Source organism: Mobula hypostoma, chromosome 3, assembly GCF_963921235.1.
Source record: "Mobula hypostoma chromosome 3, sMobHyp1.1, whole genome shotgun sequence".
Classification (NCBI taxonomy): Eukaryota; Metazoa; Chordata; class Chondrichthyes; order Myliobatiformes; family Myliobatidae; genus Mobula; species Mobula hypostoma.
Window position 1 is genome coordinate 68,686,080 of NC_086099.1, and position 24,282 is coordinate 68,710,361.

Sequence of the window (24,282 nt, forward strand, 5' to 3'; positions counted from 1 at the left end):
TAAAGAGGAAATACCTTTGGCACTGGAGCAGTGGTGCATGAAGCTGTCACAACTGGTGCCTTTCTTAGTTGCAGCAGATAGTCATGACTTCTTCTGTGCCTTGTCATGTCCTTTGCTTTCCATGGAGCATTGCAGAACACCTTCCTGACCATTGGCTCTCACTGATCTTATTCATCCACCCTACCCAAACTGACTGCGTGCTAGGACATACATGTCTGTTCTTCCCACTGCCTCAATAAGGTAGCCAGCAGAATCAAAGATCCCACTCATCCTGGTTATTTTCTCTTTCCCCTTCTTCCATTGTGCAAAGTCTGAAAGCCAGTACCATAAGGCTCAAGGACAACTTCCACCCCACTAGTATTATTGAATGGGTCCTAAATTCCTACGACTGTTGATGGGCTCCTGATTTCACAATCTACCTTATTATGAGCTTGCACCTGATTGCCTACCTGCCTTGCTTTTTCTCTGTAACTGTTGCACTCTGTTCTGCACTCTGTTATTGTCTCACTGTGTAATGAATGGATCTGTATGAATAGAACGTAAGGCAGGTTTTTCACTGTGCCTCAGTACCAGTGACATTAATTATAATAAATCAATTCCAATACTATGATCATGCAGATCTTCAAGGGAATATACCAGGACAAAGAAAGGCCAAAAGCTGAAGATATATGACATAAGTAGAACACAAAATGTGTCTGCAGTGCAACAACAACAATTTATGGCTTCCGCACTATTTAAAGGAACTCCAGGATACTTCACCAATAGATGGTGTTGATCACACTTGGAGCCTGACCTACAATCAATGTTACTGTATCAAATGTAATTCTATCATTTGGTTAGGGATCATATTCTAGAAAATACAGATATAATGTTAGCTTTCGAGTGGTTCAGGTAGAACTGATGTCATTGAAGTTGGCTGCTGAAGTGAGATGATTTTAAACCACTCTGTTTGCCATTATAATAAAGGCATCAAGGTATATAAAACTTGCAAAAGATTCAAGCAGAATGAACTTGAAGCTTAAAACAGATCAGGAGCTTCCATATTTTGAAATTGTGTATGGGACCAAATAACTACTTTCAGGAATACCAGGTGATTACCATTAAGCCTACACTATAATATATGTTATTTTTTGAAATGTGTGTTTCTTGTTTTTTATATCTATCATAAAATATTAAAATAACAAGAACAAGTAGCACTAAATAATAAACTTAATGGCTTTTAACTGCAGTTATTACAGCAGATGATGTGGTATTAATCATGATAAAGATTGTAGGACCTGTATGTAAAGTAAGAGGGAAGATTTATTGGTGAATAATTGGTGTGTACAGACCAAGTTTCAAGTGTTATTTGTTCAATATAAACATGATGGATGTCTGCAGCTAAATCAAAGTCCTTGTGTTACTTTTGCATGCAAAATCTCAGAACTCATGGCATTTTTTATGTTCCTATCGGCATTTATCCCAGGCTCTCAGAGAATAGGCTGAAAGAAGTTTGTTCATTTCTCTGGGGGGAAAGCAACCTGCAATGCCTGAGAGTGACAAAAGAACAGGAATAGAATATTCTAAAAGCCTGGGTGGTTAAGTAATGTGAACACTGGATAAAGTCATATCCTTTCCTTGGTATATTTTGTTTTAGCTTTTGCCTTACAAAGTGTTCGTAAATTTACAGTTTTTGCCTAATCAGAGTCTATGTCATTTTTTAAAAATCAAGTTACCATGGGTTTCAGTTAAACTAAATTATTAGCTGCACTGTGTCTTTGAAAGGAAAGAATGTGTTTGCCATTAGCATGGTTGTCAAAGTGGGACTGATTTAGAAACATCATTTGGATAAAGTATTGTTGCATCTTGACGGTTGCACACATTTGTCAGCATCACATGACCTTACCAAGAGCCATTTTAACCTAGCAACAGCAGTGCTGGGGGAAAAATCTGGAAACAGGCCTTGTTAATTTTAGTTTTCTTTGTGACATCTTCATTTTTTGTCCTGTGGTACATTGATAATCTAGATGTATAATTAACTTCACTTAATATACAGAAATTTTAGAAGGTTGATCTTCTTAACAGGTTATAAAGCAGGGGTCCCCAACCTTCTTTGCACCACAGACTGGTTTAATATTGACAATATTCTTGCGGACTTGCTGACCGGGGGGTGGAGGGGGGGGGCGGAATGTTCAAGTAGGGTTAAACTCACCTCAACATCTTTTACAGTTAGGGTTGCCAACTTTCTCACTCCCAAATAAGGGACAAAAGTAGCAGTCAAATCCCGGGACACTTTACCCCAGGAAAGACTACCATGACCATGAAGCCTTGCGCAGGCACCTGTGTGCACATGCGAGGTGCGCTTGCACATACGTGCTGATTTTTTCCCCACAAATCGGTTTTGCCTTCATCTTCCGGACTATACATACATTATTTTTACTTTATATAGGCTGTGTATTTATCATATCATTCCTGCTTTTACTGTATGTTAGTGTTATTTATTTTTGGTTTTATGTGTTATTTGCCATGATTTGTTAGGATATTTTTTGGGTCTGGGAACGCTCAAAAATTTTTCCCATATAAATTAATGGTAATTGCTTCTTCACTTTACGCCATTTTGACACGGAAGGTTTCATAGGAACGCTGTACCTTAGCGGGGGAAATACGGGACAAGGGCGGTCCTGTATGGGACAAACCAATTTAGCCCAATATACAGGATGTCCCGGCAAATACGGGATAGTTGGCAACCCTATGTTCAAGTTCAACAGTGCGTGACGGAATGAGGAAAGGTGCAGCTGACTCATATCATTTCCTCACGGCCTGGTGGTTGGGGATCGCTGTTAAAGGATTAATTGTTTGATCTAGAGACGTTTATATAATAGTATCCTCATTCTTCCAAAGGTTATGCTTGAAATTCCAGATGAAACTCAGTATTACACAAGTCCCTTAAACCTGTAGGAAGCTGCATTTTTGAAAAACAGAGGCCATTATAAACAGGGTCCAATCTTTAAATATGATTCCTCATTTAAAATGTATTATGCTATGATCATTTCATTCAATTTGAATTGATGTCCTCTGTTTCCATTTTCCCATGTTCCCTTTTGCTCAATTTTGCAAATGTACAGAAAAAGCCTGGTAATTTGACAAATCTTTTCAAAGGCCCCACGGTAGTATAGTGGTTAGTGCAACACGATTACAGCTCAGAGCATCAAAGTTCAGAGTTCAAATCTGGAGCCATCTGTAAAGAGTCTGTACATTCTCCCTGTGACTGTGTGGACTTCTCGGGGTGCTCCAGTTTCCTCCCACGGTCTATAGATGTAGTGGTTAGTGGGTTAATTGGTCATTGTAAATTGTCTTGTGTGATTAGGCTAGGGTTAAATCACTGAGATGCTGGGTTGTTCGGCCCATTGGGCCGGAAAGGCCTGTTTGGTGCTGTATTTCTAAATAAATAAAAGATGATAAGCTGAGCTTTTAGATTTGCTTTCTGTTTCTGCATAGCAGCAACCACAATGTTTGGATCTAGTTCTTTAACCCACCCCAAGTAACAGGCATAGTATAGTATTGCTGATTTCCATTTGAGAAACCCTTCAGCTCTAACTCAGTAATCATATCTTTCAAAATGCAATTTACAATAGATGCTGCAAGTGCCAAGGTTGAACCTGTGGCTTTAGTTAGAACTTGAATTTTCATGCACATCTCAGCAACGGGTCCAATTGGTTGTGAAAAGGCTGCAATTAAAATTGGAAATTGAGTAAAGCAAAATGCAAAAGGGAACTAGGGGTCTGAAACTTTTACTTTCAAGTCCCGTGAGAGATACTTTTTGATTTTTGAACATTCAGCACCGACTGAACAAATCTACAATGTATTGGTAAAACAGTTAAGGTAGCACTACTTGAAGTTTAGAGTATCATATAGTTTGGTTAATCATATTTAACAATATAAGTAAGGTTTAACAGAATGCTCAGATAATCAGAATTGTAATTATTTTTTCCCATACAAAAAGAAGGGATTTACAGTTTACTCTAAATGTTTACTACAGAAGGTCTATGAATGTAATCACTAATAGAATATTCTGCAATTAGCCTAATCTCTTATTACTGCCTCCTGGTATTAGCTAAGCAGTTTAACATTTTAGTATGCATTCAATAAGTAGCCTTGAAGGGATTCTCTTGTTCAATTACATGAGTAAGTTGTAGGAAGGATGATCCATTGTCTGCTCCAGTTTTATGATCATGTTTGTTCTCTTGATTATCTGAACATTGCTGCAAATTGATACTCCTTTGTCCTGAGGTTGATGGCTTTTTTCACAAGTGAATTACATTATTTTCTGAATTAATTTTGTATATAAAATTAATCCTCAGTATCAAGACAAATGTTGACCTATTTTAAAATTTATGCCTTTTAATCCAGAGCTTTCAATACCAGGAACGTGCAAGGAGTTTGGATGTAAATCTCACTTCTTTTTCCCATTAAGACTGTACAGAAACTGCTCTGCCACGGAGATAGCCTATGAATATTTCCACTGTTAGTTCAGGAATGGAGAAGCTTCACCCAGTAATTCTAACAAGTAGATTCTAATGGTAGTTCTGGTATTCCAAATTTGTGATTATTTTACTGCATATACAGACATCCCACCTCTCCCGGAAGTTCCGGGAGTCTCCCGCATATTAATAGTGGCTCCCTGATGCCTGCAAATTATATGCAGTATCACAGAAATCAATTTTTTGAGAGCGAGTGAGAGAAAGCAAGAGAGAGCGCGAGAGCAACCACGAGAGAGAGAGAGCGAGAGCGCGCCATGGCAGAGTATTCCAAAAAAAAAGAAAATATAAAATGTACGTCTCCCCAGACTACCCTAAGGTGTACCCCTGCCTAATAGGGGTCAAAAATAATAACAGTGTTGCTCGCTGCACTGTTTCCAACAGTGATTTTTCTATTGCCCATGGTGGGTTAAGACTGTAAAAAACACATTGAGGTTAGTTTAACAGATGTCATTCGTTCATTAGCATAGCTAACGTTATTTAAACTAACTGGCTAGCTGCTGTATTGCAAACATCCCACCTCTCCTAGAAGTTCCAGGAGTCTCCCGCAAATTGATGGTGCTACCTCCCTGAAATGAGTTTTTGCAGGGTGGGATGTCTGCATATATGTACTGTGATAAACTCTTAAAGTGCAGAACATCCACTGCAGTCTTCATTGTTTTAACAGTTTTTAGAAGTTCGTAAAGAGATTTAAATTGCTTGCAGTAATAAATCAAATGGTGGGGCAAGGGTTCGGAGAACATGAGCTGCATATTGTAATGTTAGTCCTGTTGCATGTTAGTTTGCATAGGAAAATAGTTCATTACCTTAAAAAAAGACCACTTTTATTATTGTGCCAGGTTCCTTTTTCCTTCTGTTTTGAAATTACTGCTTAGCAAAAGTAAAACAAATGAAACCTGTTCACATGAAATAATTAAATAAATTAGCCTTTACACTACATTGTCTTGTTTCACAATGGGTGGTAATTTACCATTGAATATGTCAGCAAATGAATGATATATTCTGATAATTGTTCTTTCCTTTGGCAGTTTGATGCCTGTGTTGAAATAGCAGAGGGATGTTGTATAAACACATTAAGCATTAGCTACCCATATAACACTACATTTCCAGGATTATAGTTCACCTGAAAATTTGTATGTTAACGACAGATTGTTAACAACTATACAGTGATTTTCAGTTGTTATGCATTGGTGACTGTGTCCTAACATGGAAAATAATACATGCATCGTATCCCTAAGTGTATGCCATACTTAATTCATGCATAATAGTACAAGAGGCAATTTAAATCATAGAATTATTGCAGCCCTGCAGGATGCCATTTGGCTCATCAAATCCATGACAACACTCTGTAAGAACAGTCCAAATGGCCCTATTTCCCAGTTATCATCCCAATGCCCTGCATTTCTGTTTCTGAAACACCCATACAATTGCATTCTGAAGGCTTATGGTTCTTTAAAATAGTGTCCCCCGCAGATCAAAACTATGTGATTAAAAACTTCCTCTGCAAATTTCTTTGCCTTTTTTTTTGCCTGAATCTAATTTCTGGTTCTGTTAATAGATATAATTTCTTTGACTTTATCTGGACCAAGGATGTTCATATGTTAGACAATGAAGCAATCACTCGAAGTTTGGCCAACCCTTATCCTTTGATTTCAAATAATGAAATAATTGTAGCTAATAATTCATATTTTTCTTTGTGCAGGGATTTTGCTTATGTAGCAAGAGATAAAGATACACGAATTCTAAAATGTCATGTGTTCCGATGTGATACACCAGCAAAAGCCATCGCAACAAGTCTTCACGAAATCTGCTCAAAGGTGAAAGAAATTCCATTCGCTCAAAATTCTCTATTGATCCCTTGTCATGAAAGCTGTTAGTGTCATTAAGATCGCAGACTTTTCATAGGTGATCATAAGGGTAAAAATAAACAGCTTTTGCTGAAAATGGGCAATGAGTACTTATTGTTTATATTTTCATCTGTAGAAGGGAAAGTTAGTATCCTAGTTGTTAGTCACCTAAGTTACTAAATTAAATTGCAGTAATCGGTGAGAGTAGCGGTGAAACATTAGTTTGTGATTTTACACAAATAGCGTTAAGATCTAGGCTGCACCTATACTAGAAGAGTAGAATGATGTACTAAGGCTTGATGAAAGCAATCTTTGGTACATCATTAAAATGAGCTTCCATCAACTTATTTTCCCTGAATTTACAAGTATTAACAGAGCGATTTTTGATGTTAAGCTGACTGATGAAGAAAGAGAAAGAATTGAACCAAGTACTAACTCTGTTTTGCAATTCTTAATGTTGCAGATTATGGCAGAACGAAGGAATGCTAAAGCTGTGGCTTGCAGTGTCTCTCAGGAGCAAGTCAATGTGAACCTTGATGTTCCTCTACAAGGTAATATTTTTTCAGAGAAAGCAAATCTCAAGGCAATACATAACTTTTTGGTTGGAAGCCAGATATTGCTCAATGATAGCAATTTTCAATTTCAAGTTTAATTGTCATTTAACCATATATGAATATCCATGAATGAAACATTGTTCCTTGCGGGGCAAGGTGTATGTTGTTGTGTGAATGAAATCACTGGAGAAAATTACTGGTAGATACAAAGTAGCTTCTTTATCTGACAAAACAAGGTATAGCAGTCACCATATAGAGATACTTTTGGTCAAAAGGTCCGCTGACCCAATGTGGAGCTTGATATTTTATGTGCTAAAGATCAAAGGACAGTTCCATATTTACAACATATGGACAATGCTTTCTTTGAAACTACAAACAACCTTCACACCTCCTGATTCATGTCCACACCACAGACATCCAAATGAATTTTAATCAGCATTGTCTGGACTTGGTTTCACAGCTTTTGGGAATCCATTGTTCAGAGATGCACTCCAAATTAAATCCACGATACATTTTCAGATGTGAAGACTGGTAGCCGCAGTCAATTGCTAAATGTATACGTCCTAAACCCAAAAATCACTAACAGTGCAAAACACAGCACAAACAGTTATACACAACACAAGGCACATATAAGATAGCAGTAAACATACAGTCACACAAAAAAATATAATATAGCCCAAGTCCGAGTCCATGAGTCCCTGAACGTTGTCAGCAAGAACAAGCCGGCCGCAGTTTACAGACAAACAGAATCCAGTTTGTTTTACACCGAGCGAACACCAAAGCCAGCATAAACGCCGTGTCTCACTGCCTGAAGCGTCATCTCTCCTGGATGGCTACAAGCAGCACAGAGACACGAGGCCTAGTCTGGCTTAAAACCGAAGCCACATAGCTCTCCCGCTGCCGGTGCCAATAAACCCCAGTGAACCGGACTTGCAACATCCATATTACCAATGTCCAATGGGATCTTGCGATCACAAGAAAAACAACTAAGATACACCACCTTCGCACACTGAGTCCAATGCCTCTCTGTAGCAGGCAACAACACAATCCACACCAAGTGTAGTTCCCCTGCCAACAAGCAAGTCGCTGATGGAGTAAGCCTGCAGTATTTGTCCTGCTGTGTCTTGCAAGTGTAAAAAAAGCCTAAAAGACAATAAGCCCATTGGTTGGCCCTGTAGAGGCCATTGCGTCGAAGTGTGCCACCACCTTACTGGACATTTTGCCTTTGACCCAAACATCTGCAGGTTTCACTCTAGAGACATACATTTGATAGAAGCTACTTTAAAATTCCAAAAATATTCTTTACTCGTATATACAGTAGACATAATCAGTATGTCTTTTTCTACATCTATTGTACCATCAGTTGAATATGTTTTACAAAGTATCAGCTTGTTCCACCTGTATTTTCACTTTAAACAATGCATCCATGTAGCATTTCAGGGCCCAATGCATCCTTGTAGCATTTTACACAAGGCTCAGCCACTCAGTGTTCAGTGACAGCAGGACCCTCGAGTATGGTCCTCACACACTCAACTTGTACTGGCTGCATTGAGTTTCATTTCATACCTCAGCATGTAGTCTTGTACCTTCCAACGTGTGGATATCAACATTTGCCATAAACCACAGCCACACTACAGCAGGTGCCACCTTTCCACTGAAAACCTGAGCTAAGAATCTATCTTTTCACTTCTGCTGAATGTAAAGAAGCAAAAAAGTTTACTCTTGAAGTAGACCACATGTAATTCTGCGTGCCCTGGCTAATACGCATTTTTCTTCAACATCTCTAAGATCTGAATAACTGGTTATTTTGAAATTGCAATTGAACAGAACTTACTGTACACACAATTCCCTACAAAGCATCAAAGATACTTCATTGATATGAGGTATTGCAGGATGTTCCTAGGTCCTGGAAAGCACTCGACAAATTCAGAATCGTTCTGTATATGTATACTGTATACTTTTATGATTGCAAAGACAAAAATTAGCACTAACTCCTAAATGAATCTAACAAAAAGTGCAGAACATTATGTTGTTCACACCACTTATTTTTGTAAAAAGTTTGACATTGTAACTATATGGCCTTTTAACAAAAATTGAATTGAATCATGTTTGTTGAATGAGTTTTATACTTGCATAAATTAATTTCACTTTCCTAATGTGAAGGGAATTTCATTAATGAGATTTTTAATGCCTTATTGCATTTTTTTAATTTTTTCAGCTAATTAATAAAATTCATTTGGGATTTTAATGAACCCATGATGAGTTGCTCTTTGAAAACGTTTTCATATTGTTTACCAACTGAATTTAGTACTTGCATATGTTTGCTTTGGGTATTTGTAAATTGATATTGTTACAGAATTTAGCAGAAGAAAATGTAATTTGATGTGCCTAAATTTGTTTATGCCTTGTAGTAGATTTCCCAACACCAAAGATGGAGCTGGTACAGAAATTTCACGTTCAGTACCTCGGAGTGTTACCTGTGGCCAAACCTTTAGGTAAGATGTTGATGGATTAAAAATAGTGGTCAGAATTTACGTCATTGCTTGAAAAAAAAGAACCACTATCAAGATCTTCTCCTCAGGTCAGCCTGTCCACTCAACACACCATTTCAGATACCAGTGTGGCAGAGTTTTTTGCAGAGTGGAGGAACACATCTACTTTATAACTGGCATTCTCCACCCCGCCCCCCACTTCAGTTGAATACATTTGCTGAAGTCAATGGAAAATGTGTGAAGTTATAGTCTTATTAATCTTAATATTTTAATCAATTTATCACTAAAATTTTAGCAGAAAAAATAATTTTTGATGTGTCTACTTCTAGAAATCAATTTCTACTGTTTCAAAGTGTTTCTGATGTGACATTTGGAAGCTATTGACTGCTTGGAATTTTGAAAGACAGTTAGAGAGATGGGCCTGATACATAGTCATCACTTACAGACTATTCCACTTGGTCAGCAGCAACGCTTGAGCTGAGTTAGAGCCATAAGACCCACAGGAGGTTATCACAACCATGGATTTCATGTAGGAAGCGTATATATACTTTATTGTCGCCAAACAATAAAGAAATATTGAGGAAAAGTTGGCTCATTAGGACTTGTTTTAGTTTCAAATGAAATTGCGCCCATGTTTCATGTTTGGGTATTGCTGTTAATTCTATCTGTTATACTTTGAGTCAGTATTTTGAAGAACAAGAAATAACTTTTATTCCTTCCTTTGTATACTGTATTTCTAACTAAATATGACATAACAAAGCAACTTAAATACACTGTTCTTAAAAATAAGACTAAGCATAGAGAATTCAAGAAAATAAATGTAAAAAAGCAACCTCCATATTCCTATTTCCTCTTCTGATGTAGGGAAAATGAGGATGAGTGACCATTCAAGACTTGTTAATTTTTTTTAAGGCAGCTTCATGCATCCTATTTTTATTTAAGTGTTAATGCTTAGAGAAAATTTCCCACAATTTTCATACTCTGCTCCATAGATCTAGCTGCCAGTCTCTTGCCTCTGTCACTCTTAACAGTAAACTCAACTGCCATATTCATTCTCTGGCTTTCCGGTCGGACAGCCACAGCTCATTGGGAGGGGAAACCAGTGGGGGAAAATGTAGAATATCTGCTGTGGATTTTGTTGAGACCTGTAGATTATTTCCAGGTTTCCTGCCTCAAAATCCTTTTCCCTGAATAAGCATTTGGCTGTTGTGTTGCAAGAATGAAAGGTAATAAGTCTTGCATTTTGTTTTTGTGATGGTCAGGAATTGAAATATTGAATGGAGCAATTGAGAGTTTAATGGCCATGACTAACAAAGAAGACTGGATATCTGTGATTATGAATGTTGCTGATGCCACCGTTACAGTGATAAGGCAGAAGGTAAGAACTGAGACCTTTGTTGAAGGCTGCAAGTCCCTGTAATTCCATGAAACAATATCCTTAGAATATTTGTTAGTTATTTTTATGACTGTAGTTTGTATTGAAAAGCACAAAAGGAATATACCATTACAACAAAGCTTTCATAATTGCGTCAAGTATTTTATTGAAATTGTGTAAGTTGCTGCTTCTCCTGCTGATGGATATTGAAGTATCTTCATAATGATCTGTTCAACACTTACCTTTGTTTTTGCTTTATTATATTGTGCAGTAATGCAGAATACAAAGGTGGCCTCATTAAAACCTATTGAATGGTGAAAGGCCTTAACAGAGTGGTTGTGCAGAGGATGTTTCCTATGGTGGGAGTGTCTAAAACCAGAGGACAGAGCCTCAGAATAGAGGGACATCCTTTTAAAATAGAGATGAGGAATTTCTTTAGCCAGAGAGTGGTGAATCTGTGGAAATCTTTGCCAGAGGCAGCCGTGGAGGCCAAGTCTTTATGTATACTTAAGGCAGAGGTTGATAGAGCCTTGATTGGTGAGGACATGAAGGGATACAGGGAGAAGGCAGGAGATTGGGGCTGAGTGGGAAATTGGATCAGCCATGATAAAATATCAGAGCAGACTTGATGGGGTAAATGGCCTAATTCCCCTCCTATATCTTATAGTCTTATGGTTTTATATTGCCCAAATTTTAACCTAATGCGTTGCTGAGGAAAAAATTTGGTTCATTTTATATAACAACCAACTTTATTCCCAACATTCGGAGCAGGATGAAGATGAAGTCTTGTTGGAGTGCCGTGTTCGTTTCCTGTCATTTATAGGAGTGGGGAAGGATATCCATACCTTCGCCTTTATTATGGACACAGGAAACCAGCGTTTTGAATGCCACGTCTTCTGGTGTGAGCCAAATGCAGGAAATGTTTCTGAGGCTGTGCAGGCAGCATGCATGGTGTGTACACTTTGAACACGGTTTTTACTTTCCTAACCTGGCCACTCCAGTAAATAAAAATGTTTTACCTTAAATCATCTAAAACATTGCTGTTGGAACTCAAAACAATATATTGTTGTCAAAATCTAACATTTTTTTAAGGCCATTTAGAAAAAAATATTTATAAAAACAATTTGCTTCCTGTCAAAGTCGTGGGCCACTGTAGAGTAGCGGTTAGCATGATGTTATTACAGCTTGGGTGAGTGTTCAATTGCAACGTCATCTGTAAGGAGATTGTATGTCCTCCCCATGAATGCATGGTTTCTTCCTACAGTCCGAAGATGCAGGTTAATTGGTCATTGTAAATTGTCCCATGGTTAGGCTAGGGTTAAATCGGAGGATTACCAGTAGTGTGGTTGGAAAGGCCTATTCTGTACTGTATCGCTAAATAAAATAAAGTTCGACCCTTGGAGAAATTTTACAGAGAAGACTTCTTAAAGAAAGTGACAGTTCCCCAAAATGTGCTGTGCTCCTGATAATGTCATCAACAGAGAGAACCAATTAGTTACTTTTTGACTGTTAATGGATCAACAGATTGCACTGTTGTCAAACTGAAGAGTTAAGAATGTACATCACACTAAGCGTAGTGAATCATGGAATGTTTCTGTATCTCACTGATTCCAGTGACTCCCTCTATTTAATGTACTGGAAATGCCACCAGCAGCCCTGAGCACAGATCAAAGCATCTGTGCATTGATACCTTTAGAAACATAGAAACATAGAAAATAGGTGCAGGAGTAGGCCATTCGGCCCTTCGAGCCTGCACTGCCATTTATTATGATCATGGCTGATCATCCAACTCAGAACCCCGCCCCAGCCTTCCCTCCATAACCCCTGACCCCCGTAGCCACAAGGGCCATATCTAACTCCCTCTTAAATATAGCCAATGAACTGGCCTCAACAGTTTCCTGTGGCAGAAAATTCCACAGATTCACCACTCTCTGTGTGAAGAAGTTTTTCCTAATCTCGGTCCTAAAAGGCTTCCCCTCTATCCTCAAACTGTGCCCCCTCGTTCTGGACTTCCCCAACATCGGGAACAATCTTCCTGCATCTAGCCTGTCCAATCCCTTTAGGATCTTATACGTTTCAATCAGATCCCCCCTCAATCTTCTAAATTCCAACGAGTACAAGCCCAATTCATCCAGTCTTTCTTCATATGAAGGTCCTGCCATCCCAGGAATCAATCTGGTGAACCTTCTTTGTACTCCCTCTATGGCAAAGATGTCTTTCCTCAGATTAGGGGACCAAAACTGCACACAATACTCCAGTTGTGGTCTCACCAAGGCCTTGTACAACTGCAGTAGTACCTCCCTGCTCCTGTACTCGAATCCTCTCGCTATAAATGCCAGCATACCATTCGCCTTTTTCACCACCTGCTGTACCTGCATGCCCACTTTCAATGACTGGTGTATAATGACACCCAGGTCTCGTTGCACCTCCCCTTTTCCTAATCGGCCACCATTCAGATAATAATCTGTTTTCCTATTTTTGCCACCAAAGTGGATAACCTCACATTTATCCACATTAAATTGCATCTGCCATGAATTTGCCCACTCACCCAACCTATCCAAGTCACCCTGCATCCTCTTAGCATCCTCCTCACTGCTAACACTGCCACCCAGCTTCGTGTCATCCGCAAACTTGGAGATGCTGCATTTAATTCCCTCATCCACGTCATTAATATATATTGTAAACAACTGGGGTCCCAGCACTGAGCCTTGCGGTACCCCACTAGTCACCGCCTGCCATTCTGAAAAGGTCCCGTTTATTCCCACTCTTTGCTTCCTGTCTGCTAACCAATTCTCCACCCACACCAGTACCTTACCCCCAATACCGTGTGCTTTAAGTTTGCACACTAATCTCCTATGTGGGACCTTGTCAAAAGCCTTTTGAAAATCCAAATATACCACATCCACTGGTTCTCCCCTATCCACTCTACTAGTTACATCCTCAAAAAATTCTCTGAGATTCGTCAGACATGATTTTCCTTTCACAAATCCATGCTGACTTTGTCCGATCATTTCACCGCTTTCCAAATGTGCTGTTATCACATCCTTGATAACTGACTCCAGCAGTTTCCCCACCACCGACGTTAGGCTAACCGGTCTATAATTCCCCGGTTTCTCTCTCCCTCCTTTTTTAAAAAGTGGGGTTACATTAGCCACCCTCCAATCCTCAGGAACTAGTCCAGAATCTAACGAGTTTTGAAAAATTATCACTAATGCATCCACTATTTCTTGGGCTACTTCCTTAAGCACTCTAGGATGCAGACCATCTGGCCCTGGGGATTTATCTGCCTTCAATCCCTTCAATTTACCTAACACCACTTCCCTACTAACATGTATTTCGCTCAGTTCCTCCATCTCACTGGACCCTCTGTCCCTTACTATTTCTGGAAGATTATGTCCTCCTTAGTGAAGACAGAACCAAAGTAATTATTCAATTGGTCTGCCATGTCCTTGCTCCCCATAATCAATTCACCTGTTTCTGTCTGCAGGGGACCTACATTTGTCTTTACCAGTCTTTTCCTTTTTACATATCTATAAAAGCTTTTACAGTCCGTTTTTATGTTCCCTGCCAGTTTTCTCTCATAATCTTTTTTCCCCTTCCTAATTAAGCCCTTTGTCCTCCTCTGCTGAACTCTGAATTTCTCCCAGTCCTCAGGTGAGCCACTTTCTCTGGCTAATTTGTATGCTTCTTCTTTGGAATTGATACTATCCCTAATTTCTCTTGTCAGCCACGGGTGCACTACCTTCCTTGATTTATTCTTTTGCCAAACTGGGATGAACAATTGTTGTAGTTCATCCATGCGATAGGTTGGCTCCTATCTACATCTTACATTCTTGAGCAATTAGTGGGATGGACATTGGTCAGACCAGGGAATGACCAGGCCAGCAGAGTCCACGTCCTGTGAATGGGACCAAAGAAATGATTGTGGACTTTCGGAAGGGGAAATTGGGAGAAAACACACCAGTCCTCATTGAGGGGCCAATTGTATAAAGGGTGAACAGCTTTTGGTTTCTGGGTGTCAGCATCTCAGAGGATCTATCCTAGGCCCAGCACATTAATTCAATCATGAATAAAATCATGCCAGCAGCTCTACTTCATGAGGAGATTGAGGAGATTTGGTATGTCACCAAAGATCGGCAAATTTCTACAGATGTACTGCGGAGAGCATTCTGATTCATTGCATCACAGCCTGATATGAAGGCTCCAATTCACAGGACTGAAAGAGGTTACTGAGAGTTGAAGACTCAGCCAGCTTCATTGCATGCACTAGCTACCCCAACACTGAGGACAGCTTCAAAAGGCAACGCCTCATTTAGGACCCTCATCATCAGGGACGTGCCCTCTTCTCATTACTAGCATTGGGAAGAAGGTACAGGAGCCTGAAGACCCACATTCAATGTTTCAGAAACAGCTTCTTCCCCTTTGCCATCATATTTCTAAATGGTCCATGAACCATTAACACTACTTTTCTATTCCTCCTTGGCACTGTTTGTTTATCTATTTTTTATTGTAACTTCTAGTAAATTTTAGTAAATAACTGCTGTTCCTTTATTGCACACATTTCTAATTTCCTGTTTAATACCATCTCCGACCTCACTACTACTGTTAGGTGGCCTGTACACAACTCCCACCAGCGTCTTCTGCCCCTTGGTGTTACGCAGCTCTACCCATATCGATTCCACATCTTCCCGGCTTATGTCCTTCCTTTCTATTGCGTTAATCTCTTCTTTAACCAGCAACGCCACCCCACCTCCCCTTCCTTCATGTCTATCCCTCCTGAATATTGAATATCCCTGAACGTTGAGCTCCCATCCCTGGTCACCCTGGAGCCATGTCTCTGTGATCCCAACTATATCATAATCATTAATAACAATCTGCACTTTCAATTCATCCACCTTATTACGAATGCTCCTTGCATTGACACATAAAGCCTTCAGGCGCTCTTTTACAACTCACTTAGCCCTTACACCATTATGTTGAAAAGTGGCCCTTTTTAATGCTTGCCCTGGATTTGTTGGCCTGCCACTTTTACTTTTCTCCTTTGTACTTTTTGCTTCTACCCTCACTTTACACTCCTCTGTCTCTCTGCACTGGTTCCCATCCCTCTGTTGTGAACTAACCTCCTCACGCCTAGCCTCTTTAATTTGATTCCCACCCCCCAACCATTCTAGTTTAAAGTCACCTCAGTAGCCCCCGCTAATCTCCCTGCCAGGATATTGGTCCCCCTAGGATTCAAGTGTAACCCGTCCTTTTTGTACAGGTCACGCCTGCGCCAAAAGGGGTCCCAATGATCCAAAGACTTGAATCCCTGCCCCCTGCTCCAATCCCTCAGCCACGCATTTATCCTCCACCTCATCGCATTCCTACTCTCACTGTCGCGTGGCACAGTCAGTAATCCCGAGATTACTACCTTTGCGGTCCTTTTTCTCAACTCCCTTCCTAGCTCCCTATATTCTCCTTTCAGGACCTCATCCCTTTTCCTACCTATGTCATTGGTACCTCTATGTACCACGACCTCTGGCTCCTCACCCTCCCACTTCAGGATATCTTGGACACGATCAGAAATATCCCGGACCCTGGCACCAGGGAGGCAAACTACCATCCGGGTCTCTGGACTGCGTCCACAGAATCGCCTATCTGACCCCCTTACTATCGAGTCCCCTATCACAACTGCCCTCCTCTTCCTTGCCCTACCCTTCTGAGCTACAGGGCCAGACTCTGTGCCAGAGGCACGGCCACTGTCGCTTCCCCCGGGTAAGCTGTCCCCCCCAACAGTACTCAAACAGGAGTACCCGTTGTTAAGGGGCACAGCCACCGGGGTACTCCCCATCACCTGACTTTTCCCCTTCCCCCTCCTAACCGTGACCCACTTGTCTGCCTCCCGTGGCCCCGGCGTGACCACCTGCCTTCCACTCCTCTCTATCACCTCCTCACTCTCCCTGACCAGACGAAGGTCATCGAGCTGCAGCTCCAGTTCCGTAACGCGGTCCCTTTAATTTACTAATGAATCCATCTATGGCCCAGGACTGTCGCTGGCTACCAGGGATTGAACCACAAATCAGCCTGCTCCAACTATCACTTTTGCCTAATCACCCCCCACCCCACCCAACCACAATAATTTTCCACAATTCCTCCCCCATCGTTTTTCCCTCAGCTCTGTGGCAATCTAATCACTGACTTGTTTCCAGCTGGTCAGTGCACAAATCTGTCTGATTAATCGTGCAGGTTACAATTTAACCCTTCTTAAAAGGAGAGGTTACTATAATGATTCCTTTAAACAAGTATGAATGCCCCATTTTCTCCCTTTTATGTGTTTTGGGATGAGGGCAAAATATTGTAGATATTTAACATATCAAAATAGATGAGATCCAATGTCTAGGCTGTAGGGTCTTATTGAACAGCACAGTTGTGACATATTTCATTGCTGAAATATTTCCACACAAAACCAAGAACCTTTAGCTCATGATGTACGCAAACTGCTGGGATAGGGTTAACAGCACATTGTCTTGGCTTCAGAATTAAAAACCAGCATCTTGCTCTGATATTCACAGCCATTCTGGAATTAACACTTTAAGATGATTAATTTTAAATGTCTTCACTTTGTTTGACTGTGCAGCTTTATTAGAATTTAAACTGTTTTTGCATTGTAAGAATAATAAAATCATACAATTTGGAAGCAGGACTTTTAACCCACATATTCTGTGCTGAGCATCAACTGCCCATCTATACTAATCCCATTTACTAGCATTTGATCTATATCCTCCATGTATCGGCAATTCAAGCGCTCACCCTGCCTCCACCATCCAGTCAGCCAATGCATACAGGCTCCTACTGTGGCCTAACTAATGCTTTACAAAGTTGTACCATAACCTTCCTGACCAGATAATGACACCCCACTTAATGAAAGGAATTAAACTCTTGCCACCTCAACTACTTTATCTACCCATTCTGCTACCTTCTGAGATCCTTTGACTTGTACACTAAAGTGCCTTAGATCATCAATACTCCCTACGTTCCTACCATTCAGTGTGTAAGCCCTGTAGGTATTAATCGTTCAAAAATGCGTCGCCTTACTATCAGGATTAAATTCCATATGTCATTGCACTGCTCATCTTGGTAACTGATGAATATTGCCCTATTCACACTTTCAGTAGCACTAACTTTGTTGTCACCTGAAGACCTGCTAATCATGTATCCTGCATTCATATTCAGATTGTAATGTAAATGACAAACATTAAGGCTACGTCCACACTACGCCAGATAATTTTGAAAACGAAGCTTTTTTTCTTCGTTTTGACCCTCCGTCCACACTAAAGTGGCATTTTCATCCCCCGAAAACGGAGATTTTCAGAAACGGTCTCCAGAGTGAATAAATCTGAAAACGCCTAATATCCGTTGTAGTGTGTACAGGGTAAACGGAGAGATTTAAAAACGCTGTCATAACAACACCACAGCAACAATGCTTTTTCTGCTTCTGCTTGGTACTGCGCAAGCACTGCCGTACGGCTGTTATAACGTGCAGTTGGTGTGAACGGCGTGAGAGTTAAATTGTAAAGTGAGTTTTTTTGACTATTTAAAAACGCTGTCATGACTTGCCGGAACAGATGGCCGCAGCACGGCATTTCATTGTTTTCTTGAACGCAACCCCCCACATAACCTAACAATTTCAGAACAGACGGCAACGAGACTGAAGCCAGAAGAGTTAGAAGTGTACTCACCAAATACTTTGAATAAATAAGTATACTCACTTTGCCCTGTTTTCTGTCCTTGCCTGTATGAAGGTGGTTTACCTATTTATGCAAGTACTTCTCTGACAATAGATGTGTATCAGCCTAATGCAACATTGTATGGAAACACAAGATAACACTGATGCAGACATGATTTATACATTTAACAAGGTGCTTTATTAATGCGACAGAGTTAGTCAGTTTTTCAATGTTCGCCGTCAGCCGGGTCATACTGTCCGTGAACTCCCTGTCGGTTGCCTCCATACGCTCCAGTATTTGATTTTTTTTAGTTTTAAGTCCTCCTGCGCGAGAGCCAAGAACAATTCCTTTGAAGTTTTTCTACTCTGTAACTGGACAAACGCGCACCAAGTAGACCATTTCCTCTTCGCTTGTTTCCTGTGTGTCCTGCGCATGCCCAGTAGGAGGAGATTCGCCCAAATATCTATCTAATGTGGACAGAGATATTTTGAAAAACGCATAGTGTGGACGCCTATCGTTTTTACTCGAAACCGGCGTTTTCAGAATTATCTGGCGTAGCCTAAGTTCACTGCAGCAATCTCTGTGGTACATCACTGGTCCCATGCTATCAATCACATAAAAGAACCCATCATGATCATCCACCGCTTCCTGTTACCGTGCCAACATTAGATCCAATTTTACAACTTGCCTTGGATCCTGTGGGCTGCAACCTTTGGACTAGTCTCCTATTTTGCACTTTGCAAAGGCTTTACTGAAATCCATGTAGTCTATATCAACTGCACAACCCTCATCAAAACATTTTGTTACCTCTTTGAAAAGCTAGATCAAATTGGACAGGATGAACCCCTTAGAAAATGGTTGCTATCTACAATCAATCCCTACCTTTCTATTATAGATTAATTCTGTCCCACAATTTTTTTTCTAATAACTTACCCAGCACTGACCTTCAACTTGCATGCTTCTAATTTCCTGTCTTTTATCTGTTGCCCTTTTTGAATAAGGGTAGCCTATTTGCTGTCCTCCAGTCACTGGCATCTGTGGCAAGTAAAGATTTTAAAAATCTCTATCAGGTCCCCAGTAATCTCCCTTGCCTCTCATAGCAGCCCAGAATACATCTCAACAGGCCCTAAATATTTCTCCATCTTTAAGCCTGCTAAGACATCTAATACTACTTTTATAATATCTGCATAAATACAGAAAAGTAATAAGTACTTGGTTTCTTTTTTAACACCTTTTTGTGTTAAAACTCAAACATACAATTGAAAATATTAAACAAAAGTAAATCTTTTCAACAATTATGTTCAGGCCTTAAAAATATTTACAGTATTATCATTACTTCTGATTACCTTAAAAAGTTAGCAGCAACTAATGCGCTTTTGTGTCTGATTTACAGCTTCGATATCAGAAATGCTTAGTAGCAAGACCTCCTCCGCCAAGGATGTGCCCTACAGGTCCACCAACAGACTCTGTCACAAGGCGTGTCACAACCAGTGTAAAACGTGGAGTTTTGTCTCTCATTGACACTTTGAAACAAAAGCGGCCGGTATCTGAATCACCATGAAAAGGACCTGGATAGATCCTTTTAGACACCAGAGTCTAGTAATAACTGACATAACACATGATCCATGCAGATCTTGGGCCTTCAAGTTATATATGCTGATCCTCTTCAACATATATTGTTTATTGTCATTTAATGTAAGCATGTTATTTCATTCCTTATCATGGCATCGTATTGGGGGGCGCATGAATAACTTTCTGCTAACAGCATTTGAGTTCATTAATTGATGGAAGGTGTCTGGAATTTCTGTAAGCCCTGGACTAAGTGGTGCCTAGTTTGTCTCACTGACTACTAAAGCCAGAATTCTCACAAGCAACATGACACCAAAAGTATTTAGTAATGCACTTTTTTCTGTCACTGACACTGGTGTAACATAGTGGTGTATAGACTGTAGTAGAACTGATTCCTTTGACACAACAGAATCCTGTTGGCCATTGCAGTTGTGTTATCACATGTACCGACTAAGGTAATCAAGAGTGAACCCCTGTGATTTATCTGTTTGTGGAGAAAGTACTAACTAAATCAAATTAGACCAACATTGAAACATAGGAAAAAGTAGTTTGCCAGTTTTGGCAGCATTGATAAGATCATTTCATAATCATTTTCCATTTTCCCTGTAAACTAGAGCAACAATTAGCCACAAACTTATTCTTAAGTCTAATATTTTTCCATAATGATTTATTCAGTTTTATTTTAAAAAGTTACATTTTTGCCAATTAGAAACCATGAGTGGATTGGTGTTGGTAGATGAGCCATTCATTGTTGTATTCTGCATTATTGCCTTATGTAATATTAATTGGAAATATGCCAAGAATATTTGAGAGTATTCCAAACCACCATGGAATAGAGTTTGGCTGTTTATTAAATACCATATTTATCTAACCTAGCTATTCAGTATAGGCAAGTTACCAGTACTTTCCTCCTGCAGTGGGATGGGAAAGATGAGAGTGCTTGGGAAGGGGTGAAGAGACTCTACTGAAGATTCTTCTATAAAATTTAGATTTAGTCACAATGTTTCGCAGATCACAAAACAGGGAAAATTAGGATCATCATATTTTAATTGTATTGAATGGACAAATTGAATTAAACTGCTAAATGCTTTAAACAAAGTCAATTATGAACATTTGTGGAGGTTTTTTTTGTAGTAGAATGAATTGAGTTGAGTTCCTTACACAGTTTTCCGTTATAGAGCAACTGTTGTTGCAATAGTGCCAACTCAATTGTCTTAATTCAAGCCTAAATGAATAACAGAATTACTAAATATAGAGAAACATAACAAATTTATGTCTTTCATGTAATGAAGAGAAGGTACATTTGACTGATCATGGCAAATAGGTTTCAGCTGAGATGAAAACTGCTAACAATACAGCATCCAAATCAAGAGAGTGATGCTGACATAAAAACTAACAGCAGTTGTAACCGTGGGGATGAAGGTTCCTTACCTGTGACTGTGAACATATGCATAATTAGTGAGTGACCAGTAAACCCAAAGAGCTAATAAACAGATTTCACTTTCAGATCAATTTACCTCACAGAACGGTGGCGGGTATATCATAGTGTATTATCTGTAGCTAATGCTTTTCAAGGAATCCCAGTCTCACTTCCTATTTTAACTGTATTAGAAAGTTTTGCTAGCTTCAAAATCGGTTAACACTGATGTTTGTGTTTTCTAATTTCTTGCTGTATTGGGCAAAATGTAGATGTTTTTGCTAGTCTCCAGCTGTTTGGAACGAAAAATTCAAATTGTAAGCTCCTGTTAAAAGTCCAGTTTGCATTGTTTTGTTGTTGGGAGGAAGAAGATACCCATAATTGCTTTTCTCAAAATGTCTGCAAGCTGCCAGTGCACAAATGGAAGCTGCAGATTGTAGAAGAATGTTGTATGTTACATCAGAAATCACAAAACGTGCAGGTAGTGCTTTTATAAATATTTAAAATAGACATTACAGAAGAAACGAATGTGTTAAACAATGCAAATTGGATTTGACCAAATGCTCTGTATTTGGAAGTAATCTTTCTGTTACTTTGGTAAAACAGCCGTAACCAAGCCATTCTTATTTCTTTTTGTTGCTATATAAGGTAAAACTTGTAGAAGAATATTAGTACTTATTTTTTATTTTTTTAACAAGTAGACAATCTGTTGTAACTAGATTTTAGACATTATCTATGCATCCATTATAAGCAGTGACTTTCTAGAAAAATTGCTGCATCACTGCTTTGCATGCTATATAGCTATTGTAAGCAAGATAGCAAGTGAATTTAAAAAAATACATTACTGAAGATATTTTTTATTTTATTTATTGTATTTTATATTGAACTTTGCTAATTATGTTGTATTATGTTCTATTGTAAGTTTTCACAGTGTAGCTAACACGTAATTAATCTCTAAATACTGTAGACTGACACATTAGATTTTGTATTCATTCATTACAGTGAGCCAAAGTACTGTTGTGATACAGGAACAAAGCCAGCTTAAAGGTATTTTGGTTTATAGTAATTGTGGGTCTTGAAGTAAGTCGGGGGAGTTGATCATAGAACATAGAAAATTACAGCACATTACAGGCCCTTTGGCCCCCGATATTCAGATCAGATAGGCAATTATTGATTTATCCTTTTGTGATGCTGGACCCTCCTACCTGTTTTAATTTTATGCATATGGACATTTTTTAATATATTGCAAGAACTTAGAAGCTTCAAAAATGATTTTGCTTATCCCAATGTATATTATCTTATCATTATTTTGGTATTTGTACCTGTTACACCACATGTAAGCTTTCTCATTGAAACCAAGTAAATGTGGAATGTAATCATGGATTCTGCGGATGGCTGTCTGGCTTTAATATTTTGTGCAGAGATCTGATGAGCAGCTTCTAATTATGTAATTTGCCCTCTGATTTCTAACATTTTATAAATCAAATGTAAACCCCCTAAGGCCGGCTCTGTTATCCAATTCCTTTAACCTGGAGTACTTGCTAGAGTACTGATCAGAGAAGATTGTACTGTTGCATTTTTGTGTCCCACTTTCTCTCCCTACAAATATGTATTGCTAACTTAAGAGTGCAGGGTGTTCAGCTATTATGTTCCAAAGATATGATTGGCAAATATTGTAATTTTTCCTAAAATTGCATTAGACTAATTTGGAATTATGCATATGGTACTATAATAAAAACAGAAAATGCTGGAAACTCTCACTACTCGGTCAGGCAGCATCTGTGGAAAGGGAAACTGAGTTTATGTTTCAGGTTGAAAACCCTCCAGCATCTACCTATGGTACTTTTTTTACTTAATGGTTCATTATCCCAGTAACCAGTGTGCCATGCTGCCAATCAGCCTTGGACCCCAGAGTTCATACATCCTTTTCAAAGTTACAATGTGCTCAGTGGCAGCAGCAAAGTCTACTTGATTCTGATCGTATGTACAGAGAATATCTGCTCTCAGAATGCTGAACCATGACTGGTTGGACTTCATGTTGCACATTAACTGACTTAAAATGCATAGTATTAGCAAAACAAGTTGTCTTAAGTGTCAGCCAAACAGACGATGGACTGCTGTTATGAATACAAGCTGCAGTGAGGGTACTCTAATTTGATACGATTCCAAGGCCCTCCTTATGGTACAATGTTGGTCCACAGTACACAGCAGGTTTAACATATGGTTGTCATTCTGCCCATCTATTAGTGTTTCTTGGAGTGACTTGCGTTCTACATTCCAACCGCTGCTGAAGATGTGGATTTAGCTTTGCTCTCAGCAGCCCTGCAATCTGTTTGGTCATCTTAAATATAACGTTGCTATGAGCCTGAGCTGGGCAGCTCCGAAGCCACTGAAGCCTGATATTTAATTTTTATTTTAATCCTCAACTATGTACATTTACTGTTATGGAAGACTTAGAGCTGTATATTAGGCCGTTAAGCAACTGATTTACAGTATAATAGCTGTTCTATTCTGCTTCCCACTGATTTTCCACCTGTAAATGTAATCCATTGTGAGAATAAACTGCATACATTGAACATTGAATTTTGCCTCTGATTTAGCAACTGATCATCTTTATATAAAACTCATTCCTCATCTCAACAGATACTATCAATAGCTCAGATGTGTTGTATTTCTGCATCTGCATTTACATGGATCCAAGATGATTGTGGAAAATTAGAAATAGCCATTTAGATGTTTATTTTAAGGAATCAGGACATTTTCAGTGTTATGTGTGTTTTATTTTACATTAACAAGATAGAAATT

General features: G+C 39.3%; 1 protein-coding gene across 11 annotated transcripts in view; it reads left to right on the forward strand.

Moving 5' to 3' along the window:
- Window positions 1–24,078, forward strand: part of apbb2b (amyloid beta (A4) precursor protein-binding, family B, member 2b) — a 318,859-nt gene extending 294,781 nt beyond the window's left edge. For 5 of the 11 annotated variants that reach the window (XM_063043246.1, XM_063043254.1, XM_063043247.1 and 2 more), the window contains 6 exons: window positions 6,220–6,334; window positions 6,828–6,915; window positions 9,330–9,413; window positions 10,673–10,788; window positions 11,557–11,736; window positions 19,885–24,077. In XM_063043246.1, coding sequence (XP_062899316.1) covers window positions 6,220–6,334; window positions 6,828–6,915; window positions 9,330–9,413; window positions 10,673–10,788; window positions 11,557–11,736; window positions 19,885–20,052 — 751 coding nt within the window. In that variant the 3' untranslated portion in view covers window positions 20,053–24,077. Of the gene's footprint in view, window positions 1–6,219; window positions 6,335–6,827; window positions 6,916–9,329; window positions 9,414–10,672; window positions 10,789–11,556; window positions 11,737–19,884 lie in introns of all 11 variants that reach the window. The other 6 variants (XM_063043252.1, XM_063043249.1, XM_063043248.1 and 3 more) reach the window with 3 other exon arrangements.
- The last annotated feature ends 204 nt before the right edge of the window (window positions 24,079–24,282 follow it).